The sequence below is a fragment of the Gigantopelta aegis genome, chromosome 14 (genome assembly GCF_016097555.1).
Source record: "Gigantopelta aegis isolate Gae_Host chromosome 14, Gae_host_genome, whole genome shotgun sequence".
Taxonomy (NCBI): Eukaryota; Metazoa; Mollusca; class Gastropoda; order Neomphalida; family Peltospiridae; genus Gigantopelta; species Gigantopelta aegis.
The window spans coordinates 9,244,518-9,258,266 of record NC_054712.1 but is presented as its reverse complement, the minus strand read 5'-3'; the positions used below and the strand labels follow the sequence as shown (position 1 = coordinate 9,258,266).

Below are 13,749 nucleotides of genomic sequence, written 5' to 3'. Positions count from 1 at the left end.
AACACATTTTATTTACGGTTATATGGCGTCAGACATATGGTTAAGGACCACACAGATATAGAGAGAGGAAACCTGCTGTCGCCACTTCATGAGCAACTCTTTTTGATTAGCAGCAAGGGATCTTTTATATGCACCATCCCACAGACAGGATAACATACACCACGACATTTGATATACAAGTCGTGGTGCACTGGCTGGAGCGAGAAATAGCCCAATGATCCCACCAACGGGCATTGATCCCAGACTGACCGCGCATCAAGCGAACACTTTACCACTGGGCTACGTCCCGCCCTGATTGGGTTAATAAGACTTGCAATACACATTCCTTGATTTTTAAATATTTTTTATATTAACACAAAAAAATGTTTAATGCGCAAATCATTTGCAAACAACAGCACTCCAAACCAAAAGTTATTCATTCAACTGGCTTCGGTGGCTCCCACCCAGAGGGAGTTTTAACGAGATTGCAAAATTGCAAGAGTTTAGCAGAGCTCACATTGGAAAAAAATTTCAGTTTAGCCAATTTTCAAATATCAGGGGTGAGAATTGGTGAACTGTAAAAAAGAGGAAATCTAAAGGGGTCCAGACTGCCATTTTTACTTCAGATATCCCACGCTGCATCGTGATGCCGGCTAAAGGTTACTCACTTCCTTTGCAAATGAAACCAAGTGAAAAATGCAGCCGCATTTAGATTCATAATGACGTCACAACGTAATTTGATGTGTAACATCATCATTTAGGACAGTTTTACGATATCGTAGTGCTAAGATAGTTTCGAAAATCTGGGCCAAGAAGTTTACAAGACCGATTGTTTTGTAGCCACTCTGTATTAAAAATTAACAAATGGCTAATTTGGCAATGGTTAGGGCAAGACCTGGGCCGAGTTCAGCCAGACTGAGCAGAAACAAACGTCTGCTAGACTGGTTTATGCACTGCACGGTAAACCAAATGGTCAAGATGGGAACCAATCAAATAGTTCAAAAACGTTAGCAAAATGTTTGCTGGCTGAATTTGGGGCTGGTTTAGAGAATTAGGCCACTGCTCTGCCCAGTTCAAACGATGCATGGTGCGTTGCCGTGGTTACAAGAAATCGTCATCATCATCTTCGTCCCCCTCCTCCCAGTCATCAAACTCCATGTTCTGGTCGATGCCCTCGAACAGGCGGTTAAAACAGTCGTTATTCAACTCGCTGAAATGTTTGTATGGGTTCGTCCGTGACAGAGACTTCTCACAGATCCAACAGAAGTAATTGCGACACTTGGTACAGGTCATCTTGTTACATCCGTCTATTTTCTGAAACACAGAAAACAATGAATGAAAGAAAGAAGAAAGAAATGTTTTATTTAACGACGCACAGGTAGGAAAGAAAGAAGTAAATGTTTTATTTAATGATGCACTCAACACATTTTATTTACGGTTATATGGCGTCAGACATATGGTTAAGGACCACACAGATATTGAGAGAGGAAACCTGCTGTCGCCACTTCATGGGCTACTCTTTTTGATTAGCAGCAAAGGGATCTTTTATATGCACCATCCCACAGACAGGGTAGTACATACCACGGCCTTTTGATATACCAGTCGTGGTACACTGGTTGGAACGAGAAATAGCCCATTGGACCCACTGACGGGGATCGATCCCACACCAATTGTGTATCGAGCGAGCACTGAACCATTAATTAATTAATTATTAACAACAGCCCAGCACAAATATACACCTCGGCTACTGGGAAGAGAAAAGAAAGACAAAAGAATTATAAGAAAACTTAGTTACATTCACAGATGTTCATCTCAGTGCATGGTGAAAATAGTAATTAAACTTTTTAAAACATTCAAGTAAAAATCATAATATTAAATTTACAAAACGATTTCAATTTAAATTTGTACTTAACTTTTTAAAGTATACACTGGGATGACCATTCATAGATGTAACTGTAATCTAAGTTTCATTGATGTAGGACTTACAGTGTGTGGGAAATGGAGCTAAACCACGAAACTTTAATGTTGAGCTAAACACAAACGTTTACACTGTCATGATGGCCATCATCGGAAAAGTAGGAGTGGGACGAAGCACAGTGAGAAACCGCTCGCTTGGTGTGTGGTCGGTCTGGGATCGATCCCCATCTGTGGGCCCATTGGGCTATTTCTCATTCCAGCCACTGTACCATGACTGGTATATAAAAGGCTGTGGTATGTGCTGTCCTGTACATATAAATGATACCCCTGCTACTAATGGAAAACATTTGCAGGTTTCCTTGCTAAGACTATTATGTCAAAATTACCAAATGTTAAGACATCCAACAGCCGATGATTAATAAATTAATGTGCTCTAGTCGTGTCGTTAAATAGAACAAACTTTAACTTTTGTCGGAAAAGTAATACATACATCTCACCTTCTTATACTTTGTAAAGGCGAAAAGATCATATTGCTGAAAATGTAATTCAGCTATAAAATTTCAACTAGTTAGAGATCATATTGTTGACACTGTCATTAAATATCTGTATATGATGTTTAAATACCTGTATATGATGTTTAAATACTTGTATGTAATGTTTAAGGGTGTATACTACCAAATCAAATCCCATAGACGATAATAGTAACATATGTGGCTAAAACTCCTACCTGCAGCGTATCAATCAACATAAACGCCACGGATATAAATACTACCACCCCTCACACTTAAAGTGAATCAGAAAAAATTGGGGGTCAAGCTGCTTGTTTTCGAGATAACGGGTAGCGTCTATGACTACCCTAGTTCCGCACAAAATTCGAGTACTTTTTTTTACAGGTACCCCATACATGTTTCAAGCACAAGGCTACTTGACACATTGGTACTAGATGAAATAAAATTTCATATTTTTTTTACCCAGATGAAACTATTATTTTTTACAACCAACACACTCACATTTATAACCAATCACAGGACTTGTGGTGTTCACTTCTCTATCAAAAGTTGGGTGCACCTCGAACTTTGACCCAGCCGGAAGTTATTTGGTTTAGTACTACCTTAAATACCTTTATATTGTCTTTAAATACCTGTATATGATGTTTAAATACCTGTATATGATCTCTAAATACCTGCATATGATCTCTAAATACCTGGATATGATCTCTAAATACCTGTATATGAGCGCCACACGACGGACACTGCTTGGAGAACTGGTTGAGCCACTCATTAGTGAAGCTCTCCTCAACCGCCTGCTGTATCGTGCGCTTGCCATACCGCTTCTCCAGAAACAGCTTCTCCTCGGGACTTGCGTTCTGGTATTCTTCTCGCAGTTTGGACAACTCATCTAGACAAGGAAAAAACATTAGCAGGTGTCAGCATGTCTCTTACACCACAGGGACCTGATTCACAAAGCTCTCTTAGGCTCTGCTGGACAATAAAGCATCCTCTTTGCAAGTCTTTTAGCACTGCATTGCGAGATTGCAAAGTTGCGAGAGTTGAGTGCATTAGGCCCCAGGCTTGTCAAAACAAGGGCCATAACTCTGTCACAAATGGGTAAATCGTTATGAAAGTCAAACTTGATCTGTAACAGTACATGATAAAGCTATATACACAAAATTACAGCTCAATATCTTGAGGTATTGTGAATTTGTTTTCTGTAAACCTATATGTGGGACAGATGGATGGACAGACAGGTAAAACCTACAGTGTCCTCCGGTTTGACCGGTAGGGGACTAATAAGCCAACAATTGGTGAATTTTATTGGCTATAATGTAACTTGCATACAGACTATTTTTAAAAGATTACAAACAAAAGACGACAATTTTCAGAAGATGAAAAACTTCATCGCCACATCTGGTTTACATATTAATTACAGTGAAACCTTCAAAACCAGACCCTCAGTAAATTGGAATTCTCTCAAAACCAGACCAGTGTTCGAGATTATAACAAAAAAACACAAAAAATAACCGGGCTGCTGGTGCTCCCTTGCACCTGCTAGTGCAGGCGGTCCCTCCTCTCCCCTCCCCTTTCCTGTCATGGACGGAGAAGCCGGCCAAGGCCGGCTCTTGCACCCACTACAGGCGTGCGCTACAACAGCTTGTTCTGAATGTGCACGTAAAACCCTATGACGTGACATGACATGAGATTAAAATTTGTGGCCAGTATCCAAGTTGGATACTAACATTTCAAAATCTGGTATCCCACCTGAGAATTTAGTATTATATGGTATCCCAGCGGGATACTGGGTTCTTGAAGTCTGGTATCCAAAATTAAATTCTGGTATCCCTGGGATATCGGGATACCATTAACCTCGAACACTACAGACCCTCGGTAAACTGGAATTCTTTCAAAACCAGAACATTTTCAAAGTCTCTTTTAAAATACCAGTACAGAACCTAACCTGTCTAAACTGAATACGCCTTAACACTGGACTTTTTACTTGGTCCCGTGGGTGTCCCGTTTAGAGTGTCACTGTATTTTATTCAGGTTGTTAACACTTTCTCACAAGTGTTTTCACCGTTTTACCCATTTCGTTGAATCAGTCTACATAAAAATTGGTCTACAGGGTTGAAAGGGTTAACACAGCCACCTACTTTAAATAACCAGGTCCAGGTAACATAAAGAAGTGTAATTTAATGTAGGTATGAATGATACGTGTACATACATAATTCCTATTTTACTGCAGTGATTTGTAGAGAATACATCAAACATAAATGCTTTTAATTAATTTTACAAAGCAACAGACTCCATGGTAGCACCTGATTTAATTTTACAAAGCAACAGACTCCATGGTAGCACCTGATTTAATTTTACAAAGCAACAGACTCCATGGTAGCACCTGATTTAATTTTACAAAGCAACAGACTCCATGGTAGCACCTGATCTAATTTCACAAAGCAAAAGACTGCACGTTAGTACCTGCTTTAATTCTGCATGACAACAGACTGCACATTAGTACCTGCTTAAATATTACATGGTGACATACTGCAAGTTAGTATGTGCTTTAATTCTGCATGATGACAGACTGCACGTTAGTACCTGCTTTAATTTTACAAAGCAACAGACTGCATGTTAATACCTGCTTTAATTTTACAAAGCAACAGACTGCATGTTAATACCTGCTTTAATTTTACAAAACAGACTGCATGTTAATACCTGCTTTAATTTTACAAAACAACAGACTGCATGTTAATACCTGCTTCAATTTTACAAAGCAACAGACTACATGTTAATACCTGCTTCAATTTTACAAAACAACAGACTGCATGTTAATACCTGCTTTAATTTTACAAAACAACAGATTCCATGTTAATACCTGCTTCAATTTTACAAAGCAACAGATTCCATGTTAATACCTGCTTCAATTTTACAAAGCAACAGATTGCATGTTAATACCTGCTTCAATTTTACAAAACAACAGACTGCATGTTAATACCTGCTTCAATTTTATAAAGCAACAGATTCCATGTTAATACCTGCTTCAATTTTACAAAGCAACAGATTCCATGTTAATACCTGCTTCAATTTTACAAAACAACAGACTGCATGTTAATACCTGCTTTAATTTTACAAAACAACAGACTGCATGTTAATACCTGCTTTAATTTTACAAAGCAACAGACTGCATGTTAATACCTGCTTGAATTTTACAAAACAACAGACTGCATGTTAATACCTGCTTTAATTTTACAAAGCAACAGACTGCATGTTAATACCTGCTTCAATTTTACAAAGCAACAGACTGCATGTTAATACCTGCTTTAATTTTGCACGGCGACAGTCCGTGGTAGACAAGCTTGCAGTGGACACAGAAGACGTAGTGACATGCGCTGCATGACGCGATGCTGCTGTCATGGTCGAAGATGACGGGCACCTGACAGATGGGGCGGGGGCAGTACGTGACGTCCTTCATCAGGTCCAGGCTTGTCTTGAGAAGCAGGTCATCGTAACGTGTAAACAGCTTCACACTCACTAAATCCTTTACCTGAAACACAGGAAACAAATGGCTCACAACACCTCAACACATACATGTAACCTATAGCTATTTGGTGTCTTACACAAAATTAGTTTAACACATGTTTCACGGTGATAGAGGTGTGTCATGATATACATGTACCTAGATCTCACAATATGATATATATCATATCATGAGATAGATGTATCGTGTTACCCATAGTATTAACCATATTGTTAAAAATATCTTGGTACATATCAAAGTGATACGTCCCACTTGGCATTACACAAAGTGGGACGTAACACTTTGATGTCATCGACTGGCACACTACAACCTTACAGGAACGTCAACCAAATGAGTTGAGTGATATAAATTAAGATCGATTATGGGTAATAAATAGGATATTAGACTCGCTACCATTTATTATCATGTTTATGTCCCTTGTGAAATAAATTTCATTGTCACTCGCTAAAACTTGTGAAAATGGAAAATTATGAAGTGGAAGCTCGTTTAATAAATACCAACGTGAGAGGGGAGAGCCTGAGAATATCACTTGTGGTCGGGATTTGTCAAACTGGTGTCACCCTCCCCACAAAATGCCCTCAGTATGAACCTCACAATAAACTCTATAAGCTCTCACAGTACCAAAGTGACACCACCCCCACCCACTCCACAAGTCTCCCCCAGTACCAACCTGAGAAGGAAGAGCCTGACAATCACACTTGTGGTCGGAACATGTCAAACTGCTGTCACCCTCCCCACTAATTGCCCTCAGTATGAACCTCACAATAAAGTCTATAAGCTCTCACAGTATCAAAGTGACACCACCCCCACCCAGTCGGACAGTCCCCCCACCCCCCAAGTACCAACCTGAGAAGGAAGAGCCTGAGAATCACACTCGTGGTCAGGACACGTTAAACTGCCGACGTTTCCGTCCTGAATCTGTACAATGAAGTAATCCGTCATACACTTCTTGCAGTACACGTGGTCGCATGTCGCAAACTGAATACACTGCGAGCCAGGCTTTTCCATGAAGCACACGTTGCATGTAAACACGGTCCGTTCGAATTCACGCTGCTGCTCCTGTGTATCGAAGTCGAGGATTGTTGGACGCAACAGACGCTGTGCCGCGATGTCCTGAATTGCACGTTCATCGTGTGTTTTGTTTGGTTCGTGGCTATCACAAATTTCCTCAGAACTCTTCTGGTGAGGATGCCGCAAAAGAACGTTCGAAAGATCTAGCGGAGAAGTCAAATGAAGAAAGGAAAAAGTATCGTTCTGTAGGAAGTCTGTCCATAGAAAGAGGATGACACTTCCTTTGTTTTCCTTCCACAGTTCGTCCAATCGCTGACACAATTTTGTTAGCTAAAATACATAAATTATAAACACTGAAAACAGTAAGAAATTTCATGATGTACAAGTGTTTAAGTGGGTTTTTTTAACCTCGTCTGAAGTAGATACAAATACAAGACAAAAATTTTAAATATACTGAAGAAAAAAACCCCTACAAAATTAATGTTATTTTAGCTTTTTAAAATTTATTCCTTTATAAAGACTTACCATCTGTAATAATTGGAGTTATTGAAAGACAAGTAGATGTATGCATGCATCTTGTTGTCAGTTTTGACAACTGCCTTAACACAAGTACATTGTACAAGTTGTTAAACAAACCGTCTATTTTAGACTTGACTGAACTTGCTAAAAAGGAAAAAGAAAACAAATATGTTTCACCAAAAACAATTTCTACATCCTCTTCTTCCTGTAGGTTTCACACATGTTTGATTTCAGCCTTCTCACCTTGCACAATAAAGTGAGAGGAGAGATTAACTACTTCCTCAACGCAGATTATGGGGAGCCATTTACCATATTGAAAGAAAGAAATGTTTGAACGACGCACATAACACATTCTATTTACGGTTATATGGCATCAGACATATGGTCAAGGACCACACAGATACTGAGAGGAAACCTGTTGTCACCACTTCCTGGGCTACTCTTTTTGATTAGCAGCAAGGGACCTTTTATATGTACCATCCCACTTACAGGGTAGTACATACCACGGCCACTGATATGCCAGATGTGGTGCACTGGATGGAACGAGAAATAGCCCAATAGGCCCACCGACGGGGATCGATCCCACACCGACTGCGCATCAAGTGAGTGCTGTACCATTGGGCTACGTCCCGCCCCTTACCATATTGAGCATTGATATTTTGTTATTTTGAGGTTGATTTTCTTGGGTTTTTTATTCACATGCTGGGGGTAGCTAAAAATAACTGTTTGAACTATAGTCTCAGGGCAGTGAAAGGAAACCAAAGAGATAGCTCCCATTAAACAACGAGGTCTGCAAATAAAACATAAACATGGGCTTTTGAGTCCAATGAATTTTGTTGTGTGTGCAAACGGAATGCAATTTTTGTTAACATTCCAAATCACCCAAAGAGCAGACACATACATTCAACAATTCATCCTCTATTTGACCAATTGTGAAAAAGAACTAAAATATGCAGTAATAAAATTTGTGTTTACAGCTCTAGTCTTTAAAACCCCTGAAAACCCTCCATTTAATTTGGTACATTGAGATGGTTGATATACACGCAATGGATACAAATCAGGGTCAGCTCTGCCACTCGCCACTCGCCAAATTCACCAATTGCAAATTTGAAGAACCACTGGTGAATTTTATTTTAATTTAGTGAAAAAAAATTGTGTAATAATTTATATTTTCTTGGAAAATAGCTATAGGTTTTGCATTTGTGTCAAACTTTTGTTGCAGTTTTGAGATAATTTGGCGAAATGTTCTAATCGCCCAGAGCTAGCCCTGCAAATTAACATCTCCCATGATTACTTAGAACTGTGTTACCTGACATTTTGTAAGCCACTTGCACGACAGTGTAAACTGCGGACTCTGCCGGGATGGATAGTCAGCTGGAATTACGAAGTTCAGGATGATCGGAGGCAAGTAATGAACTGCACAGATATTTTTCCCATCAGCCTTGAGTCCTTCAGAACCGCTATCTAAATTAGACATAAAACGTCAGTTTAATGACTACTATAGTCCGTCCCATCCTCCTACAAAAATGTGGGTTTTTTGTAAATAATTTCGTGGCTGGACGTAGCCCAGTGATAAAGTGCTAATCTGATGTGCAGTCTGTGTAGGATCGATCCCCATCGGTGGCTCAATGGGCTATTTCTCATTTCAACCAGTGCACCACAACTGGTATATCAAAGATCATCTATATGTGCTATTCTGTCTGTGGAATGGTGCATATGAAAGATCCCTTGCTACTAATGAAAAAATTACTGGGTTTCTTCTCTAAGACTATATGTCAGAATTACCAAATGTTTGACATCCAATAGCTGATGATAAATAAATCAATGTGCTCTAGTGGTGTTGTTAAACAAAATAAACTTTGTAAATAATTTCAGTTTGGTTTGATATAAGAAGAAAAGTATTTTATTAAAAATGACTAGAAGAGACTTTTTCTTGTCAGGACTATTGGCAAATTTGAAGCTATAATAAAGGTCTATATTCGATTACTGGTATTTTTTGTTAATCTGTTTCTACTAGTTGGAGAACCATTTTGAATGTATGAATAATAAAACTGATTTAGAAAAAAAAAATTCATTTCAAAAGTCCATGAGTAAACAATATTCTTCACTGTGGCATACAGTAGTACGGGTGACCACGTTTGAGATCTCGGATTAAAAAAAAATAATCAAATATTAATAACTCTACAGTAAAAAACCCATCAGCAAATATGTATTTAACCGGAACATAATTCAAAGTGATTAATATGTGATTTTTGTTTAATCAGAGAGCTTGAAAATGATCGATGTAAAGGTACTTAATGTCAAACATAGGATTGTTGTTGTATTATACTTTATAGTGGGAATCTTTGACTACCGTTTGATAGGCAGAATTTATATAAATTGATCTCTGACAATAAGAGAGTGTGGTAACTGTCCAAATGTCTGTCTAGCTCTCTTATCGTCAGAGTACTCGGGCTAACAATGTACATACATGTACCTTCAGAAATGCCTGCAGGTAAAAATGACACAACGAAAGGTTGTGGTAATGCTAAACAAGCAGAAAACTGGCCACCCCGGTCATCGCCATCTTGTGAAACCGAGAAAACACTGCTGTCGTAAATACTGGCCAATGCTGTCAGTTCATCTTCCTGGGACTCCTGGTCTCCCATGTTCTGCCGTTCTCAACCAATAACTACCATAAATCTGTACAGTACATATACAGAGCTTTCTGAAAGAGAAAACATTGCAAAATTAATATTTAAAAAAAGAGATGTATCACAGTCAAAATGCTCACCAATGGCAATTTTGAGTCTGCCTACAGCAATTTTAAATCGGTAACATTTGAAACAAATATAAAAACCAAAATTAGTCTCTTCAACCGACGGCAATAATTTTTATCCATGGGGGAAAAAAGTGCTATCGGTGAAGCCCCTGACCGACAGCAATTCATATTAATTTATATATTAAAACTACGCCAATGCATGGCTGTCGCTGTCGTCGTTAAGGTTGCATAGTACCAAAGAAGAGAGTACCGTGTCAAAGTTCGACGTGTACCGTCAAATATTTACGGAGTAAAAGCAGCTGTGGGTGTGATTGGTAGTAATATGTGACATTGATTATTTGTGCAAATACTATTATCCATTGACAATAAATAAATACACTTTTATTTGTTATACAGTTGTTATGCAGTATATACCAGAGGTTGAAATTAATGCAGGGTACCCCCAAAAATGGAACTGCAATTTTCAGCAAAAATGACGGTTGCTATTAAAAACATAAATTAAATCTCTTAAATGATACGTGACCCCTCATTTTCTTGCAGCTAGATTAGATGTGAGGTGCCACACTTTCTATTGCTGTACTTCCTGGGTGTGTTGAAACGCTGCTTATATCAGTTTTATTAGTAAACGTTAACATTATCGGCAATAGGAATTGATTTGGTCTAATGGAACCTATAGCATATATTCACTATATTATCATTATTTTATATTGTGTGCCATTTACTGTTATTTGACAGTCATAATTGCTTAATTAGGTTACACTCAGGCATGGGAGTTCATAATGACCTTGACCTTGGCATTAATTTACTGTGCACTGCTGAGAATAGAGTTTGAAAAAAAGTCTGTGCTGACCAATTGGAGATTTTGGCCCATATTTTTTTACTTAAAATATTTTAAAGCTTATTTATCCAAGGTGATGGACATGTCATATAACACTAATCTTATTTAGGATAATAAGTCTAGGCAAGATGAAATAAGCTATTAGTAATAATTTATTTTTCGTTAAAAAATAATGTTAGCTATATTAGGTTAAGCTTTTAGATCTCCATTAACAATGTGTATTTGAATGCAATTAGCTCTGGAATGACTATATTTAAATAACCTGATTTCTGCTGTAATTTTAACATACTTTTTAGGTTGGTGAATTATGTTTTAGGCAAATATGGGAGTTTTTACAATTGTTTTTGTGAGTTTGGCAAAAACATTAAAATCTACAGAAGTGGGTTCTGTGTAGCCATTTTGCATTCTCTTCTTTATTTGTACACAAATATAAGCTTGGTAATGATAGCTTTAGGTCAGTTCATTAAATCTTGTCCATATATTCAGTGAGTTTTCTATAGTAAAGGGTATTTGAAGTATATACCAAGTACAAGAGCAATTTTGACACATTTGTTAATCTACCTAGGAGTGTGTTAGTATTATCTTCCACTATTACCACACTTGTAAAGCTATATTTTCCAATATTACTATGTAAATGATGTGTTACATTACAGATTGTAGTAATGCATACGATATAATTATATTCAGTTAAAACAGAAAATAATTAAAGAAAAATGACTTTCGCACTCTTTTGATGGTTTGAATGTGCTTTTTTTATGACAAATAAAAAATAAAGATGTAAAACCCTAATGATAACTCTAGATATGATACATGTCTGTAAGCACCAATCACTGGAGATTATTAATAAAATATCAACAGATATATTGGTAGCTGTCAGTGGATTTAATAATGCATATATAAAAACCAACTAGGCTGATGGGTTTGAAAATATTGCATTCAGTGACTTGACATCCAAGCATAGTCCATATCTTGGGTGTTTACCCCACCATGATGTGTACCACATTAATTTACTACTATTTGTGGATGCAGTGGTGTTCATTTCAGATACCACATGTAATATGCTTTTTTTCTAGTGAAGTTCTTATCATATGCCCATTAAAGTCTTTCAAAACACAGGGTCACTGCAATAAATGAGTTTTAAGGTAATTATTTATTGGAAATGAGAGACTCTGACTATGCATGCACACACTACATATACAACTAAGCATACACAACCAACCCATAGTATGTATCTTCAAGAGTAGTATTTTTTATTTATTATTTGTTTTAAATATGATACATTGCATTTGTATACAACTTTGCATAACACTGATGCTTCCTGAGGTGTACATTAAATCAGGTTGCACTGTAGGAACAACACTTTCAATTATGTTGTCACATCATATCAGAACACAGAAGATCCTGATAGTCATGAAAACACCCAATTGGACACTTTTTGAAAAATATATTTTTTTGATATAGGTTGCATAGTACCAAAGAAGAAAGTACTGTGTCAAAGTTCGACGTGCACCGTCAAATATTTACTGAGTAAAAGCAGCTGTGGGTGTGATTGGTAGTAATATGTGACATTGATTATTTGTGCAAATACTATTATCCATTGACAATAAATAAATACACTTTTATTTGTTATACAGTTGTTATGCAGTATATACCAGAGGTTGAAACTAATGCGGGGTACCCCCAAAAATGGAACTGCAATTTTCAGCAAAAATGACGGTTGCTATTAAAAACATAAATTAAATCTCTTAAATGATACGTGACCCCCCATTTTCGTGCAGCTAGATTAGATGTGAGGTGCCACACTTTCTATTGCTGTACTTCCTGGGTGTGTTGAAACGCTGCTTATATCAGTTTTATTAGTAAACGTTAACATTATCGGCAATAGGAATTGATTTGGTCTAATGGAACCTTAAGTTCGAGCCTTGTATCAGGCTGCACAGCAGGATATTCTGTGCTTCCACAAATCCCAAATGTTGGGTCAGGACCATGGATCGACCCTGCGATCTATTGCCCCACACTCCACAGGTCAATACTAACCAACCATGCCATTCATGGTTACTATGATCATGGTATATCACACCAATGTGAATGTAATTACACATTCATATTTATAGACAATGGTTATAAACAAATATTTGATGAAAAACACAATTTTTACAATTTGTTGTGGGCAGGTCCAGTGAGGTAACTCCTCTGAATAATTGTTCATAATCATAATCACATGGCACAAAAACAAATATAATTTTTTACATGGCCTAAAAATTAACAATTCTGAAATTTCCTTTTTAACTTCAACCGAAGTATTTGTCTTCAGTATATATAAAGTAATGTCTTTCTTACTTGAGTTATTCTTATAATTATAATGGATAAATATAACTATTTTCATAAAAATAAGTTCAATCATGTAAACACGTTACCGGCTAGACTGACACATATCACAACACTCGGACTCATTAATTTGATTAAAACTTTCCGTAAAACAAATCGGAAGTAACCGAAATTATCCGAAGTGGGTTTTTGTTTTTGTTTTTTTAAATATCTGTATCAATGTTTGACCACCGTAGCCTTTGAAATCAATACTTAACCAAGGGAGATCCTGTTGATTAATATAAACGTTATTTACATTTATGGTTTCTTTACTGAAGATAGGGTATAAATATTTCGGGCTACAAGAAAGAACGATGAAGATTGG

At 37.3% G+C, this 13,749-nt stretch overlaps 1 protein-coding gene across 2 annotated transcripts; it reads right to left on the bottom strand.

Annotated features, from left to right (window-relative positions):
- Nucleotides 1-326: 326 nt before the first annotated feature.
- On the bottom strand, nt 327-13,749 carry LOC121388377 (E3 ubiquitin-protein ligase RNF14-like). 2 transcript variants are annotated; one of them, XM_041519679.1, is made up of 7 exons: nt 13,681-13,749; nt 9,935-10,165; nt 8,768-8,922; nt 6,775-7,269; nt 5,706-5,934; nt 3,122-3,294; nt 327-1,293 (listed from the first exon to the last, which is right to left on the bottom strand). In XM_041519679.1, exons 2-7 carry the CDS (start codon nt 10,104-10,106, stop codon nt 1,081-1,083), a joined length of 1,437 nt encoding a protein of 478 aa, XP_041375613.1. In that variant the 5' UTR covers nt 10,107-10,165; nt 13,681-13,749; the 3' UTR covers nt 327-1,080. The 2 variants fall into 2 exon arrangements, with proteins under 2 accessions (XP_041375613.1, XP_041375612.1); XM_041519678.1 differs by lacking the exon at nt 13,681-13,749 and adding an exon at nt 13,475-13,641.